Raw genomic sequence first — 12,886 nt, forward strand, 5'->3', positions numbered from 1 at the left:
TGGTTAAATGGTGGATCTGCTTTGGTCTTGTTGGAATGTGCAGATGTGTCCTGCGATGGACTGGCACATGCTATTTATGTCATAGAATCTGGCTACCTAGGAATATTAAATAGGCTAAATGTATTTGTAAAATGGAAGGATGGATAATTGTGAGTAGTGTAACTTTTGGAAAGAGCCGTATCAAATATAATTGGATTTTTTTCAAAGTGATGCTTTTAACAAATTGTGTTGTTTATCATGGCACCTGAGAGTGAAGACATGTTGCATGTTGGTCAGTCATGCAAGAAAGAATTTCATTTTACTCTGTACATGTGATACTACTACTAATTCTCTATTGTCTGACAGCTACAGTCAAAAAGAGTTCTATACTTGACATGGGTTTATTCCTCCATAAAAGTGTCTCAAGACAACATGTCATGGAGAGGATGGGTAGCATTAGTCATAATGACCGTCAATTTTGCCATTACAGTGGTACAAGGTATAAACTCAAACTTGTCCTTGATTGGCCTAATGAAATGCCAGCCTTCAAAGATGAATGTACAGAATTTCCCAGAGTTAAACGTGTATACTGTACTTATTTTAGATATTTCAAAAGAAAAGTAAAAAATGAAATCATTGCCAAAGTTTTTTTTTTGTTTTTCTGGAAATTATTGGTGTGTGGTGGGGGTGAATGCTTACCCTAAACCCTAACCCTAAACAAGATATATTAGGTTTTCAATTATTTTTTGCATAAAGTGATGACTGTGTTACATCAATTATCAGTTTTGTGAAACTGCTTGCTCCAATAAAGTAGATAGATATATAGACAAAACTTTATTTGTCTGTAGCGGAAATTTTTTTCTTTTTACAGAAGTTCAATAATAAAGGATACATATATCAATGCAAACAACAAAGCCCTCTCAAATATACACCAGAATGACTAAAATGGAAAAAAACTAAAAAGAAAGAAAGAATATACCTGACTAGGTAGTTGTAGTTACTGTGAGGCATTATGCAGGCCGAGCACACCACAGTGTAGAAAATCACATTGGTCCTCACAGAGTTGTAGAATATGTAAAGGATGCCCTAAATGTCATGCCAAGTGAAGAAATTAAAAGATGTACTTATTTTGGAGTTTTTTTTTTTCTTTTTTCTTACTAGGTGGTTGGCCACTGTGATTACAACAAGAAGCATTAGTGTAGTCGCTATTGCTCCAGTACAGTAAGAAATATAATTTTTTTTCATAGTTAACAATACACATATCTATACTTTGGAAAACCAATGACAAAATGACTGGAAAAAATATGTATCTAGCATAAAAGTTGTAAAATCAAACAATTCTAATTTTAGTTTTAAAAAAATAATAAATATTTGAGTTTCCATCAGAGTACTGCTTGTGTAAAACTAGCAACGGAGTACTAGAGGGGACAACATCTCAGGAAATAAACAAAATATGAGGCTTTAGTCTGCACTGTTCTGCTTGTACTTCCAAATCTGTTTACTGCTTCCTGTGAGTAATTTATTGAGGAGAAACTGTGAAACATCTGGAAATAAACTCTGAAATTCTTGCTGACATAGTTAAATTAAGGTCACAACATCTAGGTATTAGCTGACTTTTCTGCTCAGCATGATGTGCACCACAGAACTCTGTTGTTTTTGTTTTGTTTTAAAGAACCTTTAATGTAATTTTCTAGTATAGAGCACATTCCAATGTACAGAGCATACAATATAAGTAAGCATTTTATTTCTTGTAGTTACAGTAGACATACTGTACATTAAATGATTTGCTCAAAGTCACAAAGTGAGTTAGAGTCAAGTATTGAAGTGGCAACATTATAGTTAAAGGTTCAATGCTTTTGCGATTACATCACTCTGCCTGCTTTGTGTCATCCACCACCAGAGACAAATTTCCAGGTAAATCATAGAAAAACCTTTGTAGTTTATCAAAACTCTGTTGGAGTGTCAATAGATTATATCCAGAGTAAGCCATGTGATTTGTCAACCTTGCTGTAAGGCAGATGTCTAATCAATTGGCCCAATGTGTTTGTGTGGGCATAAGCATGTGGGTTATGTGTGCATATTGCCAGTGTAGGGTCTCATCTGAGGGATTTGCACCTTAAATATGTTACTTGTTAGACTTCAGATGTCTGCAGTGCTAAATTGAATTTTATTTATAATGATAGATATTAAAGAGTACAATAATTGCCAGGAGCTGTTCAAATAATGTAAGATGGCTTTCTATTTGCTCAGCACTAAGCATATGGTAACACTCAAGTATGTATCATACTGTCAATCTATCAGTTTTCTGTACCCAGTTAATCCAATTTTAGGTTTTACAGGGAGCCTGGGCCTGTTTTAGCAGCTTTGGATGCACAGAAGAAAGCAACACAAGAAAGGACATTGTTCCAGTTAAGGATACGCTTGCACACATACTGTTTCAGTTTAACCTTGCCATATAACCTAATGTGATTATTTTTGGGAAGTGTATATAAAAGGTTAGAAGACAGAAGGGGGGAGAGCCTACTCCATTAAGATAGTAACTTTTCCAGAATTTAAACCCAGAGATGACAGGCATTAGCACTTAACTGCTTTATTATCAGACACCTTGTAGTTGAAAAAAGTAAAGTAAAATGAACTGAAAATACTGGATCAGAATGATGAACTGCTGCAAGAAGCAATGAAAAAAGTTAGAAGTTTCTAAAGAGCAGTTGAAGAAATTAGAATAGTACAGTGCTGCCACCTGCTGGTTTAATTGTGCTTATTAGGTTATTTAAACTTGTCTGCCTTGTAAAGAAAGAAAAAAAGCAAAAAAAAAAACAAAAAAACTACAGATTCAGGGAGAAAACAGGAAGAAAAAAGGATTGTAGAAGAAACTCCATATTCATTGTTGAGGTGAGAATGAAAATAAAATTGTGTAGCTGTACAATCTATGCCGTTTTTAATTGCTGATGTGTTTCTATGTTACAAACTCTTCACTGAGTTTTATTTTTTAATTTAAAGTAGTACAGTAAATAATATATTATACCATTTATGCAATTTAAAATATCATTCTCTCGCTCTCTCTTGCTTTCTTAATCATTCCCCTTCTCCCACCATCATATACTGCAAAACCGTAGGGGTGGGGGTCAGTTATTTCAGCAAAATTGAATTTGTTTAGTTTTACAAAAAGTATCATAAAACTATGTCATTTCATGACAAGTAAAATGTGTGACATTAACCCAGGAAAAATGGTGTTTAGTATATATAAAATCTTCCCCATCTTCCCCACACCCCTAAATTTTCATTTCATCAGCAACCGTTTGGCAATGCTGACACCAGGACTACAATTTCCCAGCAGGTTTAGTTGACTCAGGGCAGGAGGCCTTGGTCAATGTGCCTTTCATAAAGTTTAAATAGAAAGATCACAGCTGCAATATTTTTCTCAACCTCTTTGGATACCAGTTTACTGCCTGGTTGGATTATATAGGTTTTCTCTATGAGTATGTCTTTTTGTCTCATCATGGGTTGTGTTTAGTTATGTTGCATTTCCATAAGATTAATTTCTCCTGTTTATTTTCATTTGGATCACTTTTTGAGAAATTCACTGGTCCAAGTACAGTATATAGTGTTGTCAAACTGTTAAGGAACAAGTTTAATTTTTTGCAGCCCCCTAAAAAACAATAAAACTCCAAGAAATGTTTTTAATGAGTTTCATGATTATTAAATCACACTTGAAATTAATTTTAATGTCAATTCCACAAATATGTACTCATCGTTACCTGCTTTACCTTGTCATGTTATGTTTTACATAACCTCTTTATACATTGTATGAATTGACTTTTCAAATTTAGGTGAATTCCATTGATATTTGTCTACGAGACAATGAAACTTACAAGTTATCCGAAAGTGTTTTGCACAACATGAAATACAAAACAATAATGTTCCATTACAGTTGTAGATACAATGAGACAGTTATATTTTGTAGCATATATATATGGAAAAGAAAAACTTACAAACCAGAATATGGTGCAATCAATTTCAAAGTAAAATTTTTACCTATTTCACTTTATCATTTTCATGTCTGATGCAAGTTTGCAAACTTGAATTGGATTAAGCAGGTTTAAAAGTGTTATATTATTATATGTGGAGTAATATCCCTCTCATTTTCATCTCACTTTTGAGAACAGATTTTTAGGAGCCTGTAATTTTAAGTTCAGGACATAAAGTTAGAAATATATGTAAAGTTATTGTCCAGTTTCTTCCACTATTTCTACTGCCCTTTACATCTGTCTTGCTTGCTTACAGAATTTTTTACGCTGCTATTCTCCAAGGTTTTAAGCAGCATGCTGTAAGTAATACTGAATATAGCACATGTTTTCTTAAAGTCATTCGCTTGTTTTTTTGCCTCCGCTAAGGTTTAAAATGGTCATGGTTCTGACTTTCATATTACTTTTTAGTGATTTTATTTTTCATTTTTCCCTTACTTGCACTACCTAGCAACAAAACTATTAGTCCTCCTGCCATCTTTCAAATGACAAAAGGTTATTTTGCCATAGCATCACATGTGCAAACAGATTTTAACTAGGAGCCATGACATTTCTATCTCCTCTCTTAGATCATCAACAAAGGATCCACTCTGTAAGCATCTCAACTACTACTAATTATTTACCATTACTAACTATTTTGCAGCTCAATTACTTTTGTTGTCTGGTTACTACGTTTTCTGTTATGTACTTACTGTATAATAGCAACCTAATGCTGTTCTATATTTACTGTTATTTGTTCATTGGCATTGCTAAGTTAAGTGATCTTCAGCTGCTACCAGTCAGTGTACTTTGTGCAATTGTCACTATATTTTAATTGTTTCTGCACTTTCTTTTGAGACTAGCAGTAAAATGTTTTTCACTATTTTGTAAGCTATCAAGACAGTAAATTAGAACAGTTATGACAAGACAGGCCATTCAGCCTAACAAGCTCACAAACCCTATTCACCTAGATTCTCCAAAAAACATGAAGTTGAGATTTGAAGGTCCCAAAGTCCTACTCTCTGTCACACTACTTGGCAATTTACTCCATGAGTCAATGGTTCTTTTTGTGAAGAAAAACTTTGGAACATTTGTGAGAAATGTACCCTTAATTTGCACTTTCAACCATGGACCTGTGTTTCACTTGCATTGCTCAGATTGATTTGCCAGTTAACATAATCTTCACGTTTATTATGTTTAAGTAAGCAAGGTTACTCAAGTGTAAGTTATATGGATATGTAAATGGAGAGGATGTGCAGACTTCATACTGTCTGGCTTGAGATTTAAACTTGGGCAATAGAGCTAATGACTGCACATGGCTATGCTCAAATACAGCACATACTTACCTAGATTTGTATTTTAAATGTATTTGTTATGGCGACACAGTGATTATCATCACTTTTGCAAAGATCCAGGATTTCTTTCCAGGCTTGGACATGAATTTGCATTCTGAGTTTCCCCCAACATACTAAAGATGTACATGTTAGTCTCAATTGTGTTTTCTAAAATGACACAATGTGAGTGAGTGTGTTTGTATGATAGAACCAAACAATAAACTGGAAACTTGTCAAGTGTTAGTTACTGCCTTTTGCCTAAGGCTGCTGGGATAGGCTTTGTGACCCACAGTCTGAAGAGGAATGTGTAGGTTAAGGAAAAAGTGAATGGATATGTTTATACTTGCAATGTACATGATTACGATAAAAATTAAGAAACGTGAAAAAGTAAAATTCACTTGGGACTACTATGAAGTTATAAAAGTGAAATTGTAGGAGTGAGTTACTGTCACAGCAAATATGTCTTTTTTTAATTCGATAACTAGGTGTGTTAGTCCATCTGATGTTAGTTTAATGACAGTTGTACTGGTTTGGCAGCTGACATAAAAAACTGCATCCTCACTAAAAATCTGATGAAAGTTGGCTACTTTTAGACCTTTGGTTAGACAACCTCTAACAACGAACTGTCATGTCTGACCTTTGCTGGGCTCCTAGACCATACTTGAAGTACCATTGAATAATGTAAATTGTAATGATTAATGTATTGAGTCATTTTGGCTTTTTGGAAAATATATACTTTGAAAAGTATATGTATTGTACTTTAACTTGGTTTACTTAGGACTAAATGATTGAAATAAAATTTATTTAATTCTCTTTGTGACATACAGCAATAGAATGCATCACTGCCTGGTATGGAAATAACTCAAAAAAGGACCATACAGGCCTGCAGAGAGTTGTGTGATCAAATGAGTACATCATGCAGATATCACTACCGTCCCTATAGAACCTATATACAAAAAGGTGTATTATCAAGGTAGCCAAGATGAAGGACTCCTCTCACCCTTTCTGCGGCTAATTCAAATGGTTAAGATTTGGCAGGTGCCACCTGCTTTGTCTCAAATCACAAACAGAAAGACTGAGAAAGAGCTTAATTTCCAGGTGATAAAAATGGTCTTCTCGTGCATTCCCCATAATTGTAAAAGGAGTTGATTTATTATTTATGTATTATTTTTATTACTTAATAATTATTAAACATTTATTATACCTCTAATGTATATGTGTTATACAATTACAATTACATGAGTATTTTTAATGCACTTTTCAACATTTAATATTTATTTTTAATCCATACTTTTTAGTTTTATTGCACAGTACAGGCTGCTTAAAAATCAAAAATATTAACAAAGCATATCAAAATATAGCCATTTTTTCAGAGAGAGATTAAACAGAAATTCTAATGTTTTACCAAGTGTCACTTCACTATAAGAAATGAGGATTCTACTATAATATGATTTGAGAGATTTCAAGAAACTTCTTTGATTAAAACTTCTCTGAGTAATATAAAGGCATTTCAAAAGTGAAGATAAGGCAAAAAGTGTCATTCTTATTGAGTCACTTTTGTAAAGCAACTAAAACCCACAATAAACCTATACAAGTCATGAATAGATAATGAGTTTTTAATTGAAAGCTCAGAGCATGGCACATCTTTCTTTTCTCCTGTTTTTATTCCTTTACCCTTCACCTGTACTATCAGTTTTCTACCATACAATACTTACAATACAGTGCTCAAATCAACTGTCATCACATAGTATAACTTTAAAAAGTGCTTAAAGTATTAACATAATTAAGATGTTTCAGCAGTGTGTGGTTTAAAGAGTACAGTTCTACAGATAGTAGTGTAATGAATACAATTCTACAGCTCTTTATTAAGAAATGTTTCCATGAAAATTAATATTAAATAACATATTAAAGGAACAATGCACAATTTAGATGAAGAACAAACAATAACATATTAAAAGACATCTTAACAGTTCACTGGAGTGCTTTGCTTACTTAGAAATGATCTGACACTAATTTAAAAAGTGGTAGTTCTACTTGTATGCATTAGAGTATAGACATACTATGCAAAACTGTTAAGTTCATGCAGTATGAAATTAAAGTGTTAACCAAGGTGGACCACTTTCTGTAAAATAAGTGCTTACTGCATAGCAGTAACAGATTTAGCTTTGCTCTGCCTTTCTTGTTTGTTGAAGATTTTTTAAAACATAAAATACTAGAAAAAAGAAAAGCACCCTGGTTTTATAGCTTTTCTACTGCAAATTGGTTTCTTTCTCATTTTTACATGATACAGTATAAAAAGGATGTTTTAATTTGTACATTTTGTAACATACATAAAAAGGTTTTTTTGGGAATACTTTTTTTTGGGAATACTCTCTTTCTTGTGTATATTTTGAATGTATTGTAATGTAAAGTATGTTGTGATTCTGATGAGAAATAAAAGAAAGTTGATTTTATTGCATGTCATTCTGTGCTCAAGAAACAGGTAGATACTTTGTGAGGAAACAAATAAAACAATGAGGTGAAGCAGCAGTATTTTCTGTGATCACAAAAGACATTTCCATCTTTGGCTTCTTCACCTGTCATCTGTAATACAAGAGAGCATGTGGTGATGTTAGATGTGGCATTTGCAGTTTTTCAAGAAACATTTTCTGACAATGTTTTAATAATGCCATAATTCACACTGATTATCTGTAAGAAGTGAAACATTGAAAAGGCATAGCAGAAGCAAAGCTAAGCTTCTTAACAGCTGTATTCATGAACATTCAAAGTGGAAGACATGCCAGCATACAAGACTCACTATAGTAATGCAGGGCATTTTATAAAGATGACTGATTATAAATATTCTTTGTAATGCTTTTTAGGTACTGTATATTACCAAACTGAATACCATATGTCAGCAGATCTGCAACCTGTCACAGACTGGTATTATACATCTTCAAGTTTAAACAACAGCTGCTCTTAAGTAAAAATCTATGGTTTCTATGAGGATGATGCTACAAAATCTGTGATGATGGTGCACTGGTATGTTGTACAACACTTTTGTTCTCTATGTTGATTCATTTTCAGATTTATGTTGGCCTCAGTTTGATTTCTGTGATATAAACTGCTTATTTAAAAGCAAAATTACTTGAGTGGTCTTTTATTCTATTTTTTTCTGTACTTCATAGTACTGTAATTAATTCTCAGGACTTTGTTGTGGTAGACCCTGTTATATTTTACTACATGTGTTGAAACAGGAAATAATTGGAAGGCCCGATGCAGGACCAGCTTTACCATTTAATCAAAATAGGCCTTAGGTGGCAAAATTTACAGGATGGCATTTACTTAATCAATAGAGATCCAGACTTACAAACACTTGGACTCAATACAAACACCCAACTCCCAATGATCCAATTATATTGCTGTATATTATTTTTGCATACTACCGGCGTTTCTTCTCCTAGTCTGGCAATCTACACAAGCCTTATACTCAGCTTTTCAGAGCTTGTCTTTATGCTGAACCATGGGCAAAGTAATGGTGTGTCCTAGCCCATGCACTATGTTACTAAATTAAACCTCAAATAAAGGATATTTCTTTTCTCGAATACATTTTATAACCACAGCTAATGTAAATATTTTAATTATCAACACATATAATAATCAAATCCATTCTGCTCTCAGAATTTCTTTCTTGCAGGTCACCTATACTTGAAACAATATAAACCTTTCTGTTTGAGCATTAAGGGGCTATGCCTACCCTATCAGATGACTTGACCTATCCATTAATGATTTTTTTGTTTGATACAATTACTGTTTAAAAATAATGTTAAAAAATTATATCTGTTGTGGCTACCATGGGGCACATCAGCTTCGCAAACACCCGACACAACAGACACAAGGCACAAGTCCAGCACAACACACATTTTATTTAGGTGTGGAAAACAAATTCCTTTCATTCCCACCACCTCAGCACCAGTTATAGTAAGCACAGCACACAGTGCCTTTTCTTTTCTATTTTTCTCTTTCTCCTTCCGCCTTCACTTCCCCTCTGGCAAGCTTCATCTTTCTCCCTCCCGACTCTGGCTCCTAGAGTGAAGTGAGACGGCTTCTTTTATGCTGCACCTGGGAGCACTTCAGGTGGCTCATCAGTATTATCTGGGAGTACTCCCAGGTGTAGTGGAATCCCAAAGAATGGCTCTGCAGCTCCCCCTGGCAGCCCCCACAGAACCCAACAGGCCTGTGCTAAACTTCAATTCCCATGGTTCCCTGCGGACATCTGATGCACCACTGCAACCCAGGTGGGCTGCCTTCTAGTGCTCCGGGGGAGGTAGGGTCCTGTGCATATCTGCTCCCCAGTTCCTTCCAGTTGGCCTCTTGGCTATATGGTTTTACCTAACTGAACAGAATACAGTATAGAGTTTTAACATGTAGTACATAATTAGAGCACAGAGTCTCTCTAACTAGACTAGTTTTGAAGTAGGCATGTCCATTGCTCTTGACTGAAGATTGTTTCTGGTGTTCCAAAAACAATTCTAAAAGCACAAGTGGTTATTTTTTCATACATTTCCATGCTTTGACCTGCATACACAGATGGGGTTCCTTATGTATTTAAAAAATTAACTTGCTCTTCCATTATAGACATTAATGACATATAACCAATATCATTGGTTTAAGTATTTTAAACATCAGCTTGCACACAGATGGCCAAGCTTGGTAAACTAAACTTTTACTATGTCCTGTTGGTAAACAAGCCATCACTTTCATCCTGAGTGACTTCAAACAAAATCTCTGAAGTGGTTTTAGTTAATTAATTTTGTTCATCAAACACACCTACAACAAAGCTGAATTGAACGTTGTTCTTAATACATCCATTATGAAAGCTTACTGTTAATGTTGCCTTAACAAACTCAATAAATGATGCTAGCTTACAAGATGTTGCTTCGCTTGCGTTTTTAGTTGCACACTGTCTGTTTAAAGTGCATGGACTAGAGGAAATTGGGGTGGGTTTTTTGAAAGAAGCCCTATGGGCAGTAGATTTCACCACTGTTTACTACATTTTAACACAATGTCCCCAGATATATATTCTCATTCGAGAATCAGGTTTGACCCTGCAAGACTAATGCTAGCTCAATCTTTGTTCCTGCTATTTCATAGTGGGTTTCTTTGGTACAGTATCTGATTGAGAGGCAGAGTACTTTCCTATTTTGTCCATAATAAAAGTTGCAAGAGTGATTTTATGCACTTCTAATATGGATACTATAACTTTGCTCACTGCTGTGTAATTATCAAAGATCCACATTAACGACTTTGCACATATACACAAACTCCCAACTAACATGCCGAGGGACCACCAGAGTCAAACAACCAGTCTTATCAAGAAATGTAATCATGGTTGCTAAAGGTATGCCTTTCAATTGAAAAAAAATATCACTGGTTGAAATCCTTGTGAAGTCTGAACTATGCTGGGGTACTTTCCCCCAGCCAAGTTTCAAGCAATCATATGATTTCTTAATATGATATACTCTGCCAACTCATTAACGTTTGACAAACTGCTAATGTCCTGTTTGGGGAATGATGACCTAAATTGCAGCATTGACTGATTAAAATTAGTTCTTGGGTCAATAAGAAGAGAGATTCACTGATCTTGACTTTGCTAACAATATTGTGATTTTTGCAGAGTCAATGGAGGCTCTGATTGGGGCTCTCGAGAGACTGAGCGAGGAGTCTGAGTGTCTGGGGTTGCGAGTGTCCTGGATAAAAACCAAGATCCTTGTCTCATGCATGAAGTTAGCAGTTGCTTTATTTAAAACTGAATAACATTATTCAATAAGGCTGGCAATATGAACCTTAAACTGTCAACCCAAAACAAGTTAAACTTCTGTACCAGCATGTGTCCCTAGTTTAATTCCTAGAAGACACCTATTTTGTTTCCTTATTCTGGGAATGAATTAACTTGTGATCCGCTATTTGTTGAAATTGGCTAAGCTGCTAATTTCCTTGTGGTTTTATATAAAAAATATACATATTTTTTCCTTCCATCCACATTTAGGAACATTCAACGTTTTCAAATAATCTGAAATGTTAGTAAACTTAAAAGGTAACAGGTATTTACTTAAAGATGCATGTAGCAGTGTAGCAGTGCTGATTAATTTGACAACCTTTAGATATTTTTTGCATGCTCCAGAAACAGAAATGGACTTGTTCAAGTTCTTTGCTGCATTTAACCTGGAAATATCAACACAGTCTGTGTGTTCATAATATAGCTTTCTTAAAAATATATTGGCAGTTTTTACTATATACGCAAGGAAGCTGACCAAAGCTTACTGTTCATAGTTGTACATTAAATAGTATAGCTGCAGTAAAATATATATATACCCACTCTGTGTGTTGTGTCAGCAAGGATCTTTTGAAGTGAATCTTCCATGTAAGGACTCACTAGATTCTGCATTGCTTCTTCTAAAATCATATCGTCCAAATCTCCCATGTATCACATCTTCACTTGTTGCCTTTGTTGACAAGTCTTAAAAAATAAATTAGAGGAACTAATTTATCTGAGACAACTTGTAGGTGAAGCAAAGTGGTATTCACATTCATATATTCAGAAATATACTTGACATTCACTTGTGAAATGAAGCTCTTTTAGTATATTATATGTTAAATAAAAAATTTTACGAAAAGAAATGTCAATGTATATTCTAAGGCAATCATCATGTATTGGATAGCTAGCATAGGTCATGATATATTTGTGAGAAAATTTCAGCCAGAAGGTGGCAAAAACCTACCTGTGTTATAAAAATTAAAACGATCTTCTTCAAGTGTAAACCATCGTCTCTGCTTATTACTAGAAAAAATGATATGGACAATAACATGAGTTCAGTTTAAGGAGAGCATGCCACATACATTTTTTTAAATCCAGGCTTTATTATATGAGTGTGTCTAACTATAAGCCTCTTCTTCACAGATGTAAACATTCACTTCAGTGATAATATCCTGAAAATCTGATCATATTTTTCGTCCAGAAGTGGTCAACTATAACTCATCCCAACTAGCATGCAAACACGTTTTAGTGTACTCTTTTTAGTATGAACTTTAGTGGTGATTATTTCATCATCAATCTGTGTTTTTTTTAACTCTATAGACTTTTGTTGTAAGTGCAAAGAACCTGTGATCAGGCTTCAGAGTTCAGTTTTAGGTATAAATTCCAGAGCACAATGATCTGCTCATTTGCTAAAGTTGTTCAGCATTTCTTTTGAATATTTTTGAGTATACGCAGTAACAATGAATAGATTTTTTTCTTACATTTTATAAAATTGTAAAAACCAAATAAACTTATTTCATTTGAAGATTCTACCTTTAAACAGAATTGTCTACAAGTAGTGGAATGCTTTTGGGCTAACACTAATCTTTAAAGGTAAGTTCGGAATTTCTGAAGTTGAAGTTGTTACTTCACTGTCATGGTACAGTATATGTTAATTTACAACAGAAAGTGTGTTCTAAAGTCAAACATTTATTGTAAATTAAACAAAATAAACCTAGCCTATTCTTGCCTTTTAAAATAGAGCTCAAGTTGGTAGGAGTTCAAACATAAAA

The 12,886-nt window shown here is 34.2% G+C and overlaps 1 protein-coding gene and 1 long non-coding RNA gene across 4 annotated transcripts in view; one reads left to right on the forward strand and one right to left on the reverse strand.

Moving 5' to 3' along the window:
• Positions 1 to 12,886, forward strand: part of LOC127529059 (uncharacterized) — a 38,244-nt gene that overhangs the window by 1,872 nt on the left and 23,486 nt on the right. For both annotated transcript variants that reach the window (XR_007935729.1, XR_007935728.1), the window contains exon 2: positions 8,179 to 8,338. This is a non-coding gene — a long non-coding RNA (uncharacterized LOC127529059). The remainder of the gene's footprint in view (positions 1 to 8,178; positions 8,339 to 12,886) is intronic.
• LOC114656732 (mucin-3B) overlaps positions 6,575 to 12,886 on the reverse strand; it is a 30,463-nt gene continuing 24,151 nt past the window's right edge. The window contains exons 7-9 of one of the 2 annotated variants that reach the window (XM_051931434.1): positions 12,079 to 12,137; positions 11,676 to 11,816; positions 6,575 to 7,900 (exon numbers count right to left, since the gene is read on the reverse strand). In XM_051931434.1, coding sequence (XP_051787394.1) covers positions 11,689 to 11,816; positions 12,079 to 12,137 — 187 coding nt within the window. In that variant the 3' untranslated portion in view covers positions 6,575 to 7,900; positions 11,676 to 11,688. Of the gene's footprint in view, positions 7,901 to 11,671; positions 11,817 to 12,078; positions 12,138 to 12,886 lie in introns of both variants that reach the window. The other variant, XM_051931435.1, reaches the window with a different exon arrangement.

The sequence above is a fragment of the Erpetoichthys calabaricus genome, chromosome 8 (genome assembly GCF_900747795.2).
Source record: "Erpetoichthys calabaricus chromosome 8, fErpCal1.3, whole genome shotgun sequence".
NCBI classification, from domain to species: domain Eukaryota; kingdom Metazoa; phylum Chordata; class Cladistia; order Polypteriformes; family Polypteridae; genus Erpetoichthys; species Erpetoichthys calabaricus.